The 17,620-nt window shown below is 33.2% G+C and overlaps 1 protein-coding gene across 1 annotated transcript; it reads left to right on the top strand.

Annotated features, from left to right (window-relative positions):
- Positions 1-9,158: 9,158 nt before the first annotated feature.
- On the top strand, positions 9,159-11,509 carry LOC144571752 (rust resistance kinase Lr10-like). The gene is made up of 2 exons (XM_078321122.1): positions 9,159-9,961; positions 10,093-11,509. The coding sequence occupies exons 1-2, from the start codon at positions 9,199-9,201 to the stop codon at positions 11,196-11,198; spliced, it is 1,869 nt and encodes a 622-aa protein (XP_078177248.1). The 5' UTR covers positions 9,159-9,198; the 3' UTR covers positions 11,199-11,509.
- The last annotated feature ends 6,111 nt before the right edge of the window (positions 11,510-17,620 follow it).

Here is a 17,620-nt window from a genome sequence, read left to right as displayed (position 1 = left end):
TTTCAGAATTTGTTCAATTTTAATTGTAACGTATCGTGTGGCAGCACATGTAGTTAGTATGTTTTTTAACTAAATGTAGACTTCTATACATAAAACAGATGCATTTAATCAAACTAAGACAAATTATGTAATTGGAGGGCTGAGATCAAATTCGAAGTTTTATCTTTCAATCATAGCCATTGGCGAATCGGACATCCAACGTGCTTAATAATAGAATGGAGATGCCCGCACGCGGGCACACTCGAAAACTATTAATACGTACTTGAGAGGAAGTTTTCACTTTAATCCTCATTGTAAAGTTATACCGGGAATTACGGGATGTGTACCTAATTAGATGAGGATATTTGGGGTGTGTCTAAATGAAAATGCAAATTACCTTATTATATTTTTTTTGAAAGTTACCTAATTATATATTGATGTAACTACAGGATAAATTAATGAAGCTAAAATTATATGACAGAGGTAGGTAAAAAGAATGTGGGGGCTTAATAACTAATTTTCCGAACTTTCAAAAATATGTCTTATAGAACAGTATTTTTATTTATATATATATATAGTAAGGCTACGGTGAGTTGCGAAGTAAAACACGTTTTTACTTCACGCAATATCTTCATTTTCAATATTCAAATAGCCGATCCAAATCGTTAGATGTTTAATCTATATTAAAATATGATTGGAAACTAAATTTTATATTTTTTGGAATTTTTTTGCTATTTATTAAGCTACTTTGAAAATCTGAAAATCCGGGTGAACAGTAAAAACAGTAAAAATTTCTCGATCGCTAGATCGGTGATTTTCAAAGTGGCTTAATAAATAATAAAAAAATTCCAAAAAATATAAAATTTGGTTTCCAAGCACATTTCAATATGGAGATCATGTTGAGCGGTTCGGATCGACATTTTGAACTTTAAAATTGCAAAATATGAGCGTGAAGTAAAATAGTCGCTTTACTTCGCAACTCACCGTAGCCCAACTCATATATATATATATATATATATATATATATATATAGGAATATGCTAGCATGCTATGCATAGCATAGAACCCCTCCATGCAACGGCTTGGATTTTGAGTTTTCAAATTTCTAACGGTTGATCCGAACCGTTCATCTTGTTCTCCATATTAATATGTGTTTGGAGACCAAATTTTACATTTTTTGGAATTTTTTTACTATTTCTTTAGATTTATTGAAAATCGCTGTTTTCAGCAAATCTGGACCATAAAAAAACAGCGATTTTCAATAAATCTAAAGAAATAGTAAAAAAATTCAAAAAAATGTAAAATTTGGTCCCCAAACACATATTAATATGGAGAACAAGATGAACGGTTCGGATCGACCGTTAGGATTTTGAAAACTCGAAATCCGAGCCGTTGCATGGAGGGGCTCTATGCTATGCATAGCATGCTAGCATATTCCTATATATATATATATATATATGAGGAGGGTTCAAATGCCTCCATGTTTTTGTGCATCCATCATGCCTCCATCTCTCTCTATCATTTTCAAAGTTCAAACAGTCGATCCGAACCGCTCAACCTAACCTCCATACTAAAATATGTTTGGAGACCAAATTTTATATTTTTAGGAATTTTTTTACTATTTTTTTAGATAGGTACAAAATCAGTAAATCTGAACCATCTAAAAACAGTATTTTGTACCTATCTGTCACACCCCGCGGCCACGGGTCGTAACTGTCTCCCGCCGTAAGCATACAACGCCGTATATACTTACAAGGCTATTCAAATTATACTCAACAATTCAAAACCAAACAATATAAACCAAGTTTATATATACACAAATCAGAGTACACAGTCTGGTCAGATTATAATACAACGAAAGTATCTCATCCGGATACCAACCACGAGGCCTACCCTAAACTACACAACAAAACATAACTAGGTTCAAGTGAAGGTAAACTATAAGGCCCACTATTCGCGTGCCTCTCCGGAATCAATCGCACCCGTACCTGTAAAAATAACCCGGAGGGTGGGGGTGAGAATAAATTCTCAGTGCGAAATTTGCCACAGTTTAGATTATTGGACTTGCAATCAAACTCCATATTCAAAAATGAAACCCAAACAATAACAATGCAAACAGATATATATAATCATAAATAACAGAATGCCAATGTTTGACAACAAATAATCAACCTGAAATACAGTTCACGAAATTTCCAAGATGAATTTCAAACACAACATATATTTGGCTTAACTCGATTCATTAGGGCTTGTAGCAACTACAAATGTTCTTTCGAGCTGGACCTTTTCTCAAACCCACATCTGTAGGGTTACTGACACCTACAGATGGCCAACCGAGCTGGACCCTTTATCTGACACCCATCTGTAGCTGTTTGGCTTAACCATTTCCTAAGGTCTGGTTAAAAGTCACCTATAGAGGTCAACTTTGACAAAAATGCAATCACACGGAATCAAAGTCAGCCATACCGCTCAACTTTGCAATTTCATTCAAATAGAATCACAATTAGCTATCAGCCTTGCACAATTCATTAAACAGGTCAACGGATCGGTCACCGTCACCTTATCCAGCCACCTAAACAGGTCGGTCTGACAAATTCATCACAGGTCAACGCATAAGTCAGCAGCGTCACCTTATCCAGCCACCTAAACAGGTCGGTCTGGCAAATTCATAACAGGTCAACGCATAAGTCAGCAGTGTCACCTTATCCAGCCACCTAAACAGGTCGGTCTGGCAAATTCATAAACACAGGTCAACGGATAGGTCACCGTCACCTTATCCAGCCACCTAAACAGGTCGGCCTGGAAGATTTATTCACATCAAGAACAATTAATAGAACTAATCAAATAATAACCATACCAACATGCCAATTAAACTTAACCGAACAGTTCAAATCATTCTCATTTATGCAAGCATCAATATACATCATGAATTTCAAAATATGCAACAATTAAGCATTCAACATGACAAATGAATAAACAGTTTAATTCCTAAAAGTAAAGTATCAAACAAGTCCAAGAATCCCGCACCTGAATACGACGAGCGTACCGCTTAATTTAAGGATCGGACGTCTCGAAGTGCCTCGCAACGTCTTGCTCGACCGAGCCTACACCTATATTACACGTATACTAGGTTTAACATTGGTTCACGATCGAGAGGTTTACTCGAGTTACTTCTAGGGCTTATGTATTCCTTAATCAATTCTTATGCTTTGGTACCGATTCCTTTGATTCCTCTTTTCTTACCAAAATTCTCTAAAACCGCACACAATCTCATCTAGGTCCTCTGGACCATACAAACTCTCAATTGGGTAACTATTCACTTACTAGTTCACCAATTTGGTTCTCGTAACAATTCAGTTTACCGTTTGGTTAAACCCTAATTTGGTCAAAACCTCAAATTAATCGTTAATCGTTCTAGAAATTCAAGATCAGGAGGCAACCCTACCGATTACAAGTATAATTGGTTGGGTTAAGCAAATCAATTCACGATTATGCCCAGTTTCAATTTTGGCACGAAACCCTAGAAATCCAAAATCAACAAATCGGAAGAAATCGGGAAAAAGATTGACAAATAAACAAGCAAGGAGTGTAGAGGAACTAATCCTCGAGCAATTCGAACACAAATCTCGAGTTTAAAACGAGAATCTGAGAAATCGAGAAAATTCAAGGTTTAGCAAGTGAAAATGAGAGAAAAGAATACCGAATCAGGGAGTTGGGAGAGATTCACGGGCGCTTACTCGGTTCTAGTTTCGATTTCTCGTAACAATCGGGGGTTTGAGATAGACGGGAAACTCTCTCGCTCTTTTTCCTCTCTCTTGGCAGAAATTTCACTTAAAATGATAAAGGAATGAAGTGGGAGAGAGAGAGAGAGAGAGTAGGATTTATGCAAATAAACCCTCAGATTCATCCAGTGCGGATCACTCACCTGCACTGGACCTGAGTGCGGACGCACTCAGCACTTAGCTGATCTTTCCAGCACTTTCCAGAAGAAAAACTGGTGTCGGTACGGGTCCTCCACCCGCAGTGCGGGTCACTTCACCCGCACTCAGCACTTAGTCAGTTTTCAGAAATGAATTTTAACACAGAAATCACCCGCAGTCAGAACTTAGTAGATTTTTGACAAAATTTCAGAAAAAGTCCGAGCATAATGCGGACGCACCCACCCGCACTCAGTACTTAGCCAATTTCAGGAATTTCAGTTCAACACAGAAACTTCATGAGTGCGGCCTCACCCGCACTCACAAAAATTTCAAAGGCAATTTAAGGAAAACAGAAGTCAGTGCGGGTTAGTCACCTGTAGTCACCACCAGTGCGGATGCACTGAGCTTATAAAGTCTCAAATTCTCGAAATTTCGACGCGGTTTCGATTCACACTTAACTTACTTAATTAGAGGAACCTTAATTATGGTTTTAACTTCCATTTTGTTAGCACAATTTTTTTTTATTCTTGCCTTTAAATCATTAAAAATTAATTGTTAAAATTTCGTAACGTAACACTATCTAAAAAAATAGTAAAAAAATTCGTAAAAATATAAAATTTGGTCTCCAAACATATTTTAGTATGGAGGTTAGGTTGAGCGGTTCGGATCGACTGTTTGAACTTTGAAAATGATAGAGAGAGATGGAGGCATGATGGAGGCACAAAAACATGGAGGCATTTGAACCCTCCTCTCTATATATATATAGGTTGGCTAATATCGAAACTTTTATTCCTAGGCTGTGGAACAAATACTTTGGTTTTTACATTTTTAAAGTTTAAATAGTTGATCCAAATCGTTCAATATTCAATCTATGTTAAAATGTGTTTGGAGACTAAATTTTACATTTTTCTGAAATTTTTACTATTTGTTAAGACAATTTTAAAATCGTTGTTTTCAATTATTTAGAAACTTGTCACTGTTTATTAAAATCACCGATTTTAAAACTGACTTAATAAATAGTAAAAAATATATCCAAGAAATATAAAATTTGGTCTCCAAGTATATTTTTATATAGAGATTACATCTAATGGTTTGAATTTTAAAAACTAGAAAACCAATTGGTTGCACCACGGCTCTGGAACAAATGTTTTAATATTAGCCAACATTAAATTTACGATGCGAAGTACCACCAATAAATTTACAACAAGTTATGAAGTGCATTAATTTCACAATTCAATATAATTCTAAAAAAAATATATATTTAATATAGAGTGAGTCTATGGTACTATGCATATCACGGTTGTTACCGTGCTACGGCTCTATATTCGAGTTTTCAAATCCTAACAGTCGATCCGAACCGTTCATCTTGTTCTCCATATTAATATGTGTTTGGAGACCAAATTTTACATTTTTTGAAATTTTTTTACTATTTTTTTTAGATATATAGAAAATCACTTGATCTGAAAATTTTGGACCATCCAAAAACAGTGATTTTCAGTAAATCTAAAAAAATAGTAAAAAAATTTCAAAAAATGTAAAATTTGGTCTCCAAACACATATTAATATGTAGAACAAGATGAATGGTTCGGATTGACCGTTAGGATTTGAAAACTCAAATATAGAGTCGTAACACGGTGCCAAATCGTAATATGTATAGTACCATAGACTCACTCTTTAATATATCTATAAATTATCAATTTATAACACTTGCTAGCCTCTGGCAAGATTTAAAAAAAAAATTATCAATTTATTCATTCTAACTATTTTACTAATAGACTATATAATTAAGCAACATAGAAAACGACAACATAACTAAATCTTCATTCTTATATTATACACGTAGTTGTCCTGATCCGCCAACGGTTGATATTAAAATATGAATTTTTGAATTGAATATCAACCCTCCAATCGCATAATTTGTCTTCTTTTGTTGTGAGTCTATTATCAATTTGTTGTGTAACTAAGTATATCTATTATGTATTTATTTATTTTATGCATCTACAGATTTATCTCATAAAAGAATGGTCAGCTATTGAACTTTAAAATCAATAAGATGGTCTTTATAATAACAAAAAGAGAGCGTGGCAAAAAATATATAATTTCAGAATGACACAAATTATAGATATTACAATTTATAACGTAGTAACATTCATAAAATAACAAAAATTCGAATAGAGTTTCAGATGAAAAAAACAATAAAACTATAAACTTTAAAAAATAAGAAATAAGAAATTCATTTAAATTAAGTATAATAGTAACATTTATCATTGATCCGATGTGTCTCTATTGTCTTTTTTCTTTTATCTAAAGGCGCACCCCATGCATCATGATATTTACCATCTCTATCACATTGTAAACGAACATATTTCTTTGGCTTTGAGCCATAGATAGATAATGCATGTCATTTAGCCGAGTAAAATGCTCTAACAATATTGAGTAGATCTTCGTTAATTTCGTACTTGAAATTGATTAATTGAAGTTTTCCGATCTCTTGTTTGAATGAAATTTCCGACTCATTAATATCCATCTATTATACAAAAGATTATATAAATAAATAAAGAAAAAATAAATTTTATAAACCATTTTCAAATATCAAAATTGTTGTCTTCATTAATACTATAATTTTTTTTATCAAAGAGCTAACTTTATTTTTCACAAAGTTTGTTAAAATTGACTAAACATTTAAAATTACTCTTGTCTTGTTTAGAGATTTGGAAATTAAGAATTGACTCTCCATCGAAGAAGAAAAATAATGCACGAAATTTAAAGCATATTTTTTTTTTCTGTTTTTATTTCTTAATTAGAAAAAAAAAAAAAACCATGTAGGATTGACATCAATTAAGAAAAAAACCAACAATTGATTATATTCAATTAATGAGGTGTCCATTAAGGAAGTAAAATATTAGTTTCCTTTCTTAAATTTGAACATAATGGTCCAAATAATTTTTTTCTCTCACTTCTTTGCTCCTTTGAGTCAAAAGACTGTTAAAATCTACACCCATATTTGTGAATAAATGAATAACAGATATTGTATTGATAGAAACAAACATATTTTTTTTGATCTGGAGAGAAAATAAAGAATATATCTAGAACTTTTGTATAGAAAAATAATCTATAGAGAAATTTCCAATGTTAAAATAATTTTCATCATGTAGAAAATATTCTTATTTTAATCATTTAATTATATCCTTTTCAATTTTGTTACTTTATATATTATTTCTCCTCTAAATCATTTAATGACATGTTTTGCTTGTGGAGAAAAATTTCTCCTCTAAATTGTTTAATAATATGTTTTGCTTGTGGAAAAAATTAGAAGGCAATTGCCCCAATATAACGTGACGAAGAATTGTTAATTCCATCCAGAAATTTAAAATTAAAAATATATTATTTTTAAGATTCAAGAATCACATTACCGAAGCTTGGTTTCATGAAAACTAAAGATATGCTTATGTTATCTTTCTTAAATCATAGACAAAAAGAATCTAATGGATCTGCTCACTGCTCTTTTCTTTGACTTTCTGGAAGTTTTATTCGACAAGCGGTTTTTTTTTCTCTTAAACTATTCTTCTCCTCTTTGGTAATGGAAGAGTAGGTGAAACGAGCTGTATATATAGATACTTAGTTTATATATTGTTGTCTGTTTTGGTTTGTGTTTTTGTTTGTTATGTTCTCTCTTTTTCTCCTCCCCTTCTCCCTTCGTTCTTTCCGGCTCCTCTACTGACGGCTCTCTATTTGAATCTCTGCGTGGTGACTGTTCCAGTCTGATTTATTCTGTTCCTGGTCCAGTCTTATTCAGTGCCTTCATTGGAACTTTTGCGTGGTAACAATTCCCGTTCCGGTTAGATTAAGTTCACATTTCAGTTTGATTTAGTGCCTTCGACGATGAAGTCGGCCAGCATAACAAACTTTGTGCACAGAGCAAATAATCAGTAGGCTCATATCATTTCTATCAAGCAATGATAATCAAATTGTATCTCACATAGCTTTGTATATTTTTAGTTTATTTACAGCTATTTTTAATTTATTTACAGCTGTATGCTTTCTAAGACACTTGTTGTCTAATTCTATCTGACAGTTTTTTGCAACCTTTTTATATAAATAAAATCGTCTACGGCTTTACATCAAAAGAAAATAATAATAAATATAGCACTGTGCGTAATTTTTTTTGTGAGGTGGGTCTATAAATAAAGTTTATTTTGAACATAAAGGTGGAAAGAGAAACCAGTGAAGTAATCAGTTTAATCGATTTCAGGCCCAGTTGTAAACATATGGGCTTGGGCCTTGGATGTGATCAATCTGATGGTAGGTTTTGCTTTCTAATCAATATCGTTTAGGCCTCTTGTCTTGGATAAATGAGGCGGAATTCAGTGTTTATTTTTTTCTTAGAAAAAAAAAATGAAAAGTTCAAAATTTAACATTGTTTTATGAAGTATCACTGTATCAATGATTGATTGAATTGATTATACAGTATCAATTATTGAGTTCAAAATTTAACAATTTTGAACGGAAGGAAGGGTTCCCTAGCTAATTTTTTTTCGAATATTCTGCTTATAAACAAATCTCACTTAATCACTCCCTTTGTTATATTTTTCTTTTATAAATTGTCCTTTAATTCGTCAATGAAACATGAACATCCACTCGATCTTTAGCAAATCAGGAATTAAATATTTAGCATAACATCAACATGGCCACAAATTATCCACATGTGGAGTATGTGCTGTCTGGCGTGCTGGTAGCCTGGTATCCTTTAACTTTTAAATAGAGTTATTCCCGGAAAAATGTATATCTACTCTAGTAGGAAAGTGATGGATGTATGGGAAGTGGGGGCATGCATAGATAAGATAAGATAAGATATATAGACCAAGTAAATATTAATATAAAGCAAAAAGATAAACCTTTTTCAGAAAAAAAAAAAATAAGAAGATATGTTTGTAGATAGGCTCGAGTCTGTTGACCCTGAATATGACACAAATAAATATACTATTTTCATTATAACGTGAAAATTGATGGTTAGAACGTACAAATTATTTATTTAATTTATCAGTTAGAAATTCTTCAATCATAAATAGCTAGGATGGGTATAGTTTGAATACGCGTTAAGCAAATTGACTGTGAATGTGACACAAACCGATTAATTATTAATTATATATTATGTGGAAGTTTCCTGGTGAGAAGAAAATATCTAATTGAATCAGTTGTCAGCTGACTTATCGGTCAACCAATGGCAATCTATGACTAGTTAATTCTTCAGCTCTTCCATTACTCACCAACAACTCATTCTCACTTAATTTCACAACACATGTATACGGCCATGCTTCCAATCCTTCTCTTTCTTCTCATCCTTCTCCAATCCCATATCCAAATTGCCATCTCTAAGAAACATGACACCCGGTTTTTCAACATATGCCCGTCATCTAGATGCAGTGAATCTGGTCCCGAAATCCGATTCCCTTTCCGGATCAATACAAGTTCAAAATCCTGTGGTGTACATGGGATGGAGCTAACATGCTCGCCAGACAACGATACCATACTTACCCTCCCTAATTTGGGCACAGCAATAGTACAAACCATAACTTACAAGTACGGGTATGTAACTGTAAAACTCGGTAACTCGTGGCCTAGTTGCCTACTGATCACAAACCAAACCATGATGAATGTAACAACTCTCTTATACTCTTCGATGATCGATACAGTTAGTATAATAACATGCCCGAAAATGTTCACACTGAATGCGGGAGACTTATTGACCGGACCTGTGTCGTGCCTTAGCAGTTCAGGCAAGTACATCTATGTCGTGTCTGCTGATGAGTCGATGGATAAGATACCCTCGACTTGTATGGTGCTACAGAGTGGCATAAACATTTTGCAAACAAGTTATGTTGATGAGAACAGTGATAGGTCTACAACTTGGAATGTCACTGTTGATGATTTTCTGGTGAGGAGATTGGTGACATTGAAGTGGTCTCAAACAAATATCACACAATATTGCCTAGGGTGCGAGAAAAGCAGAAGACAGTGTGGGTACAACTTGGCAAGAAATGAAGCATTCTGCAAGCCTCATGGTAATAATCTAATTAAATTTTTAAGGTTTCTTCCTCACTGCATTGTGAATCCGCTATTGTCCATGTGTCCATGTGTTCAATATGAGTATTAGATTTTCTAACTACCATTATCTCAATGTTTAATTTTGCAGTTGTTAATGTCAGAGCCATTTCAGCTATTTCTTCTGTAGTTTTTGTGCTTATCTTAACCATACTGGCAACATTATTCTACCTATCGAGAAAAGCTGATAAAGAAAGAGAGACCCGTATAAGGATTGAACGATTCCTCGCAACGTATAGAATCACAAAGCCCACAAGGTACACTTTTAAGGAAGTCAAGAAGATAACAAAGCACTTCAAAGATAAATTAGGCCAGGGTGGGTTCGGAAGTGTTTATAAAGGTGAGCTGCCAAGTGGATTACCTGTTGCTATCAAAATTCTCGAGGGATCCAAAGGTGCCGGTGAAGATTTCATAAATGAAGTGGCAACAATAGGAAGAATTCACCATGTCAACATTGTCCGCCTCGTGGGATTTTGTTCGGAGGGTACCAGACGTGCACTGGTATACGAGTTCATGCCAAACGATTCATTAGAGAAGTACATTATTTTACGGAAAAACGGTCAACCATTGAAAATGGAGAAGTTGCTTCAAATTTCAATTGGAATTGCACGTGGAATTGAGTATTTGCACCAAGGATGCAATGAGCGGATTCTTCACTTCGACATCAAGCCTCACAATATTTTGCTTGATGAGAACTTGAATCCCAAAATTGCAGATTTTGGGCTTGCAAAGTTATGTTCCAAGGACATAAGTGCAATTACTATGACAGCAGCAAGAGGTACCATGGGTTACATTGCACCTGAGGTTTTTTCAAGAAACTTTGGAACCGTATCTTACAAATCTGATGTTTATAGCTTTGGGATGTTGTTACTAGAGTTGATAGGTGGTACCAAGAGTCAGGATCCTGATTTGAAAAACCATAGTGATGTTTATTTCCCTGAGTTGGTGTATAACCGGTTGGTCCTTGGGGAGGAGTTAGAGCTAGGGATGCAGATTACCACTGCTGAAGCAGAGATTGCAAGAAAGCTAATTATTGTGGCTTTCTGGTGCATACAATGGAATCCTATTGACCGCCCATCGATGATGAGAGTAGTGAACATGCTGCTTATTGGTGAATTGCAAAATTTGGAAATGCCTCCCATGCCGTTTGTTTCTACACGAGGACTTGTAATCTCTTCCATTTCTGAGGAAGAATAGAACAGTATACATACTTTACTTTAGTAGTGCTTGTGTTAAATATATATATAGGGTTTATAAACAGATCTTATGGATCAATTGGGTGTTGAAAAGCTAGAGTAGAGAAATTAGATTTTACTTTCCTATAGAACTTGTTGCTTGTATATTTACATCAGTTGTTGCCTTGTCGGGGGTGGGAGTATATATTACTTAAAGGGCAGGGTCTTTGTTTAAAATGGGAGGTATTATTTAATTTTATGGCCCTTAATTAGTACGAAAGGAAAGGAAAGGAAAGGAAAGGGAGGTCTGATAAATCAGTTTTATTTCTAAAATGCATTGTATTCAACTTTTATGAAAGGGAGGTACAATAAATAAATCAGTTTTTATTTCTGTAATGCATCAATTATCATACTCATCTTTTAGTGCTAATTTGATAGTGCCAGGTGCTTCAGCCTCATACCGGGACAAAAAAAATTAGATTGGAAAAATGTGCTCAAGGATTGCAGCCTCTGCATTTTTAGTAAGATAAAACAATTTCCAAACAATTACTGTTAAGGAGAGGATGTTGCATGCATGCACCAAATAGAAGAGAAGAGAAGAGAAGAGACTGTCATTCAGGCATTTCGTCAAACATATTGCATGCACCAAATACATGTAACTCAAAAAAGCTTTCAGCAGTAGTAGTTTTTTACCTGGAAAGAACATTGAATTGTACAATTTCGTCCTCACTTCAAATAGGCGTATCAGCCCCTACACCAGTAACATTTTTAAATCACCGGCGGTACCTTACTATGAGACCACCTCGAAAATAGAAATTAGATCCGAATATTTGGGCTGGGCCTAATGGGCCGGGCTTCTTGGGTTGACAAATACCAACGAACTTTTTTTTTTTTTTTTTTAATAAATTTGTATTGCAAATATTAACGTGAGTCCTAACTCTGAAAAACTAATGTAATGCTGAGTGCATGTCCTAACTCGCGTTGTGTAGTCTCTTCATCAAGTCAAAGTTTTACATTTTATAGTCTCGTGATTAAAACTATAAAAAAAATATAATCATGCTATGCTATGTTAGTCACACTGTAATCAAATGTAACGTGAGTAACATGATGCTCTATCTTATATTGTATGAATTCACAAGTCTTTCACATCAAACAATACTTAAATTGTATGAATTCGACTGATGCTCTATCTTATATACAACAAGAAACCTATGAATTTTTTTTTTTTATTGTTAGCCTTATTTTAATTAATTATATATAATGATTTGTTTAATTACCTCTGCCCGACTGATAAAAAAATCACAAACATTTTTATTCATACTCAACCTATCAACCTACCTACCTACCTACCTACCTAAGTACCTATGGTCCATAAATTAATATATGTACCAGATCTGTCGTCAAATCGGGTAATGTACATGTGTAACGTTTCTAGCCATATATTTTATTTTAGGCAGACAGATGAAACTTCAGCCTTTCAAATTTCAATTATTTCCTAAGTACCTATGGTCCATAAATTAATATATGTACCAGATCTATCGTCAAATCGGGTAATGTACATGTGTAACGTTTCTAGCCATATATTTTATTTTAGGCAGACAGATGAAACTTCAGCCTTTCAAATTTCAATTATTTTTTATAAATTATTCTGCTAGAAATTAATGAAGAATCGTAATAAGAAAAAAAAAAATGAAGATCATAATTATCTCAGCACGAAAAGCAACTTAATTTTGGAGATTTCTTTTTAGTTCTTCTAAAATATATATGTCGTCTTGCTATCTTTGTGTCCGGCCATTTTTATTAATACTCCAAAAGAAAAAGTTAATTTTAAAAATAACCCCGCATTTTATTTTTTTTCAAAAATGACCTAACCGCCTGGCCCACGGGCGGTCTCCTAGAAGACCAAACCGCCCCCCCCCCCGGGCGGTCTGGTCATTTTTCATTTTTTTTTTTTTTTTTAAGAGATCTTAGTATTTTGTGAAGAAAAACTTTTCTTGTTTAGAGTGTATGACAAAAAATTTAAGACATTTGATAAATTTATGAAGTGATGTCGTAACTCTTTATAACTTTGATTTTATTTGTCAGTTAGATATCATAAGTCTAAATATAACACTAATGAAGGACTTAGCCTTTATTCAAAAATTTTCAAGCTCTGACAGCTTGTTGATCTTTTTCTCTTTTTTCGATTTTTATAATATACATTATACATATATACATATACATATACATATATACATATATACATATACACATATACACATATACACATACATATACATGTACACATACATACATACACATATACATCTTTTTCTCTTTTTTCGGTTTTTATAATACACACACACACACACACACACACACACACACACACACACACACACACACACACACACACACACACACACACACACACACACACACACATACACACATATATACATATACACATATACACATATACATATACACAGAAAAATATAAAATTTGGTCTCCAAGCACATATTAATATGGAGAACAAGATGAACGGTTCAGATCGACTTTTTGAATTTTGAAATTTCAAATTTGGATCGTGTGTATTTTGACCCATATGATACCGAAAGCACATTAGCCTATCTCTATTATATATGTAATATACATATATATACATGTATTATATTGTTTGAATTTTTTTACTATTTATTAAGATGGTTTGAAAATCGCTGTTTTTAATGCCTACCGTCGTACGAAAACTTAAATGGAGTTTTTGAGGCACTAAACGACGTTTTTTTGAAATTTTGATGCTCCCGATACAACGATGCTTGAGGTTTGCTTAGGCAAAATCAGATTCGTCTCGTCCTCTCCTTTCCGAAAAGTGCTCGTACGTCCAAATCCGACTTTCCTAGCCAAAGTTATGGATGTTTAAAGTTTTTTCGAAAGTTGAATTTTGGAAATTCATAACTAACTGTAGAAAAATCCAAATAAATTAAAATTTGTGTCAATTATGTGTATTTTTGAATGCTCTACCTACTGGTGCACGCATTTTTCAGTTTGGTCCCTGTATCAATCCATACTTGCTGATTTACCAGTAGTGGTCAGTCTAGGGTGCTTTATTCATGGACAGAGATTTAATTTGAATTTGAACATATTTTAGTAGCTCTAAACTATTGTTTTAGTACCATAAAGAGTTACGACATCACTTCATAAATTTATCAAATGTCTTATTTTTTGTATATATGTATATGTATATATGTATATGTGTATATGTATATGTATATATGGGAATATGCTAGCATGCTATGCATAGCATAGAGGGCCTCCATGCAACGGCTCAATATTCGATTTTTCAAAATCCTAACGGTCGATCCGAACCGTTCATCTTGTTATCCATATTAATATGTGTTTGGTTTTTCAAATTTTACATTTTTTGGAATTTTTTTACTATTTTTTTAGATTTATTGAAAATCACTGTTTTCAGCAAATCTGGACCATAACAAAAACAACGATTTTCAATAGATCTAAAGAAATAGTAAAAAAATTCCAAAAAATGTAAAATTTGGTCTCCAAACACATATTAATATGGAGAACAAGATGAACGATTCGGATCGATCGTTAGGATTTTTGAATAAAGGCTAACTCCTTCATTAGTGTTATATTTAGACTTGTGATATCTAACTGACAAATAAAATCAAAGTTATAAAGAGTTATGACATCACTTCATAAATTTATCAAATGTCTTAAATTTTTTGGCATACACTCTAAACAAGAAAAGTTTTTCTTCACAAAATACTAAGATCTCTTAAAAAAAAAATGACCAGACCGCCCGTGGGGGGGGGGGGAGGGGGGGTTTGGTCCCCAGGGAGACCGCCCGTGGGCCAGGCGGTTAGGTCATTTTTGAAAAAAAATAAAATGCGGGATTATTTTTAAAATTAACTTTTTCTTTTGGGGTATTAATAAAAATGGCCGCTTTGTGTCCAGCTAGCTTTTGATCGAGAACGTTAATTGGAGAAACACTACAACATATATAATATAATATAATATAATATAATATAATACCGAGTGTGTCCTACTGATCCACAACTAAAGTATCTAGATGACCTAACTAGCTACTTGCATTAACTATTTTTGAATGTGAGTTCTACCACTGCATATATTTGTGTAATTTAATTATTTTTAATAGAATAGAGAATAAAATAGAGCGAATGAAAGAACTAAATTTCCCAAATTGGAAGTGGGCCTCTTCATAGTGCTCCAATTCCATCATTAAAAGGGAATAGCTCAATGCTAGCTAGCTAGCAGTTATTTTTCATCATGTGCTTCCACTGTACAATATTTGACGCTTTCCAACACTTCTTAATTTCTCTATAAATAGAGGTGCAAATGCATTTCATCCTTTGCCACCACACACACACACACACACACACACACAGAGGCACTTTCTGGCCAGCTGGTTTGCTCTCAATGAAGGCTTTCAGTTTGCTCTCGGAATCATACATGTTTGATGTTTGGATTTGCTATGCCTATCCGAGTCGTCAAAAATTAATTAAAGTTATATATATTTTTTTTAATTAGGAGGAGAGGGGTGCATATATGTTGTTGACAGAAGATAGAGAGCACAGAGGATGAGTTGCATATATGTCCAGACATAGCATCTTGTCTCCTATGTGCTCTCTATTTTTCTGTCATCACCTACCGTATGTGTCCTCTTTAATTTTATATATACTAATACTTGTGTTTTTATTCATGAGATGGATTATGGTGAGTTGCGAAGTAAAACAATTATTTTACTTCATGCTCATATTTTGCGATTTTAAATTTCAAAACGTCGATTCAAACCGTTCATCTTATTTTTCGTATTGAAATGTGTTTGGAGACCAAATTTTATATTTTTTGAAATTTTTTTTACTATTTATTAAGCAATTTTGAAAGTCGCTGATCTGATGGTCCAGAAAATTTTACTATTTTTTACTGTTCACAGCAAAACAGCAATTTTCAAAAATGCTTAATAAATAGTAAACAAATTCTAAAAAATAAAAAAAATTTGGTCTCCAAGCACATTTCAATATGGATTAAAATTTAATGGTTCGGATCGGTCGTTTGAACTTTCAAAATAAAAATACAGTGTGAAGTAGAAATGCGTTTTACTTCGCAACTCACCGTAGCTCATCTCTTTATTCATTATACTATAATTAATTTGTTATGGCTTTCTCTCGTTTTTAGTAAATACAAAAACTAATGAGCAATATTATATATATAGTACGTAATAGAGTTACCACTGGGAATTTAAAGGACATATTTTATTTCTTTGATTTCTTTTAAATTTTTTGTAACATTAATTAAAAACAACGACGTCTTGAAGAATTTGTTCTAAGCCATTAAATGCTAGCTCATGTATTTTAAAAAATGACAAATCTAGCTAGGGCTATAATTAATTGTGGGAAACGCCATTAGAAAATTTAGAAAGAAAAACCACATCTCATCATGCATGACTCATGATTACTTCATCTTAATTTTTGCTGCAATTGTTTTTTAATATTTGATAATAAGTTGTTGGGACGATAATAAAATAACTTTGAAGATTCGTTATATTTAAATACATATATATTAATATACTGCTAAATTCCAAATACACGTGACGTGACTCCACCATCAAAGTAGATCCTCAATCCGTATAATATATATATATATATATATATGATTAGGCTAATATGCTATGGGTAGCTAAGAGGCATCCCGTGCTACGGCTAAATATTTAACTTTTTAAAATCCTAACGGTCGATCCGAACCGTTCATCTTGTTCTCCATATTAATATGTGCTTGGAGACCAAATTTTACATTTTTTGAAAATTTTTTACTATTTTTTTAGATTTATTGAATATCGTTGTTTTTTATGGTCCAGATTTGTCTGAAAAACAGCGATTTTCAATAAATCTAAAAAAATAGTAAAAATTTTCCAAAAAATGTAAAATTTGGTCTCCAAGCACATATTAATATGGAGAACAAGATGAACGGTTCAGATCGACCGTTAGACTTTTGAAAAGTTGAATATTGAGCCGTAGCACGGGAGACCTCTTAGCTACCCATAGCACCGTAGCCAAGTCCATATATATATATAGAGTAAGGCTTGGGTGCTATGGATAGCATAGAGGCCTACGGTGCTACGGCTTAATATTCGAGTTTTTGAAAACCTAACGGTCAATCCGAACCGTTCATCTTGTTCTATATATTAATATGTGTTTGGAGACCAAATTTTATATTTTTTGGAAATTTTTTACTATTTTTTTAGCTAGGTAGAAAATCACTTGATCTAAAAAATTCTGCACCATTAAGATATTTGATTTTCTATCTATCTAAAAAAATAGTAAAAATTTTCCAAAAAATGTAAAATTTGGTCTCCAAACACTTATTAATTATATGGAGAACAAGATGAACGGTTCAGATCAACCATTAGGATTTTAAAAAGTCGAA

The sequence above is a fragment of the Carex rostrata genome, chromosome 19 (genome assembly GCF_964058835.1).
Source record: "Carex rostrata chromosome 19, lpCarRost1.2, whole genome shotgun sequence".
Classification (NCBI taxonomy): domain Eukaryota; kingdom Viridiplantae; phylum Streptophyta; class Magnoliopsida; order Poales; family Cyperaceae; genus Carex; species Carex rostrata.
This window is presented reverse-complemented; position numbering and strand designations above follow the sequence as displayed.

Coding starts and splice junctions, on each gene's coding strand:
- LOC144571752 (XM_078321122.1), top strand. CDS start 9,199: ATGTATACGGCCATGCTTCCAATCCTTCTCTTTCTTCTCATCCTTCTC. Junction 9,962..10,092: donor AGCATTCTGCAAGCCTCATG/GTAATAATCTAA, acceptor TTAATTTTGCAG/TTGTTAATGTCAGAGCCATT.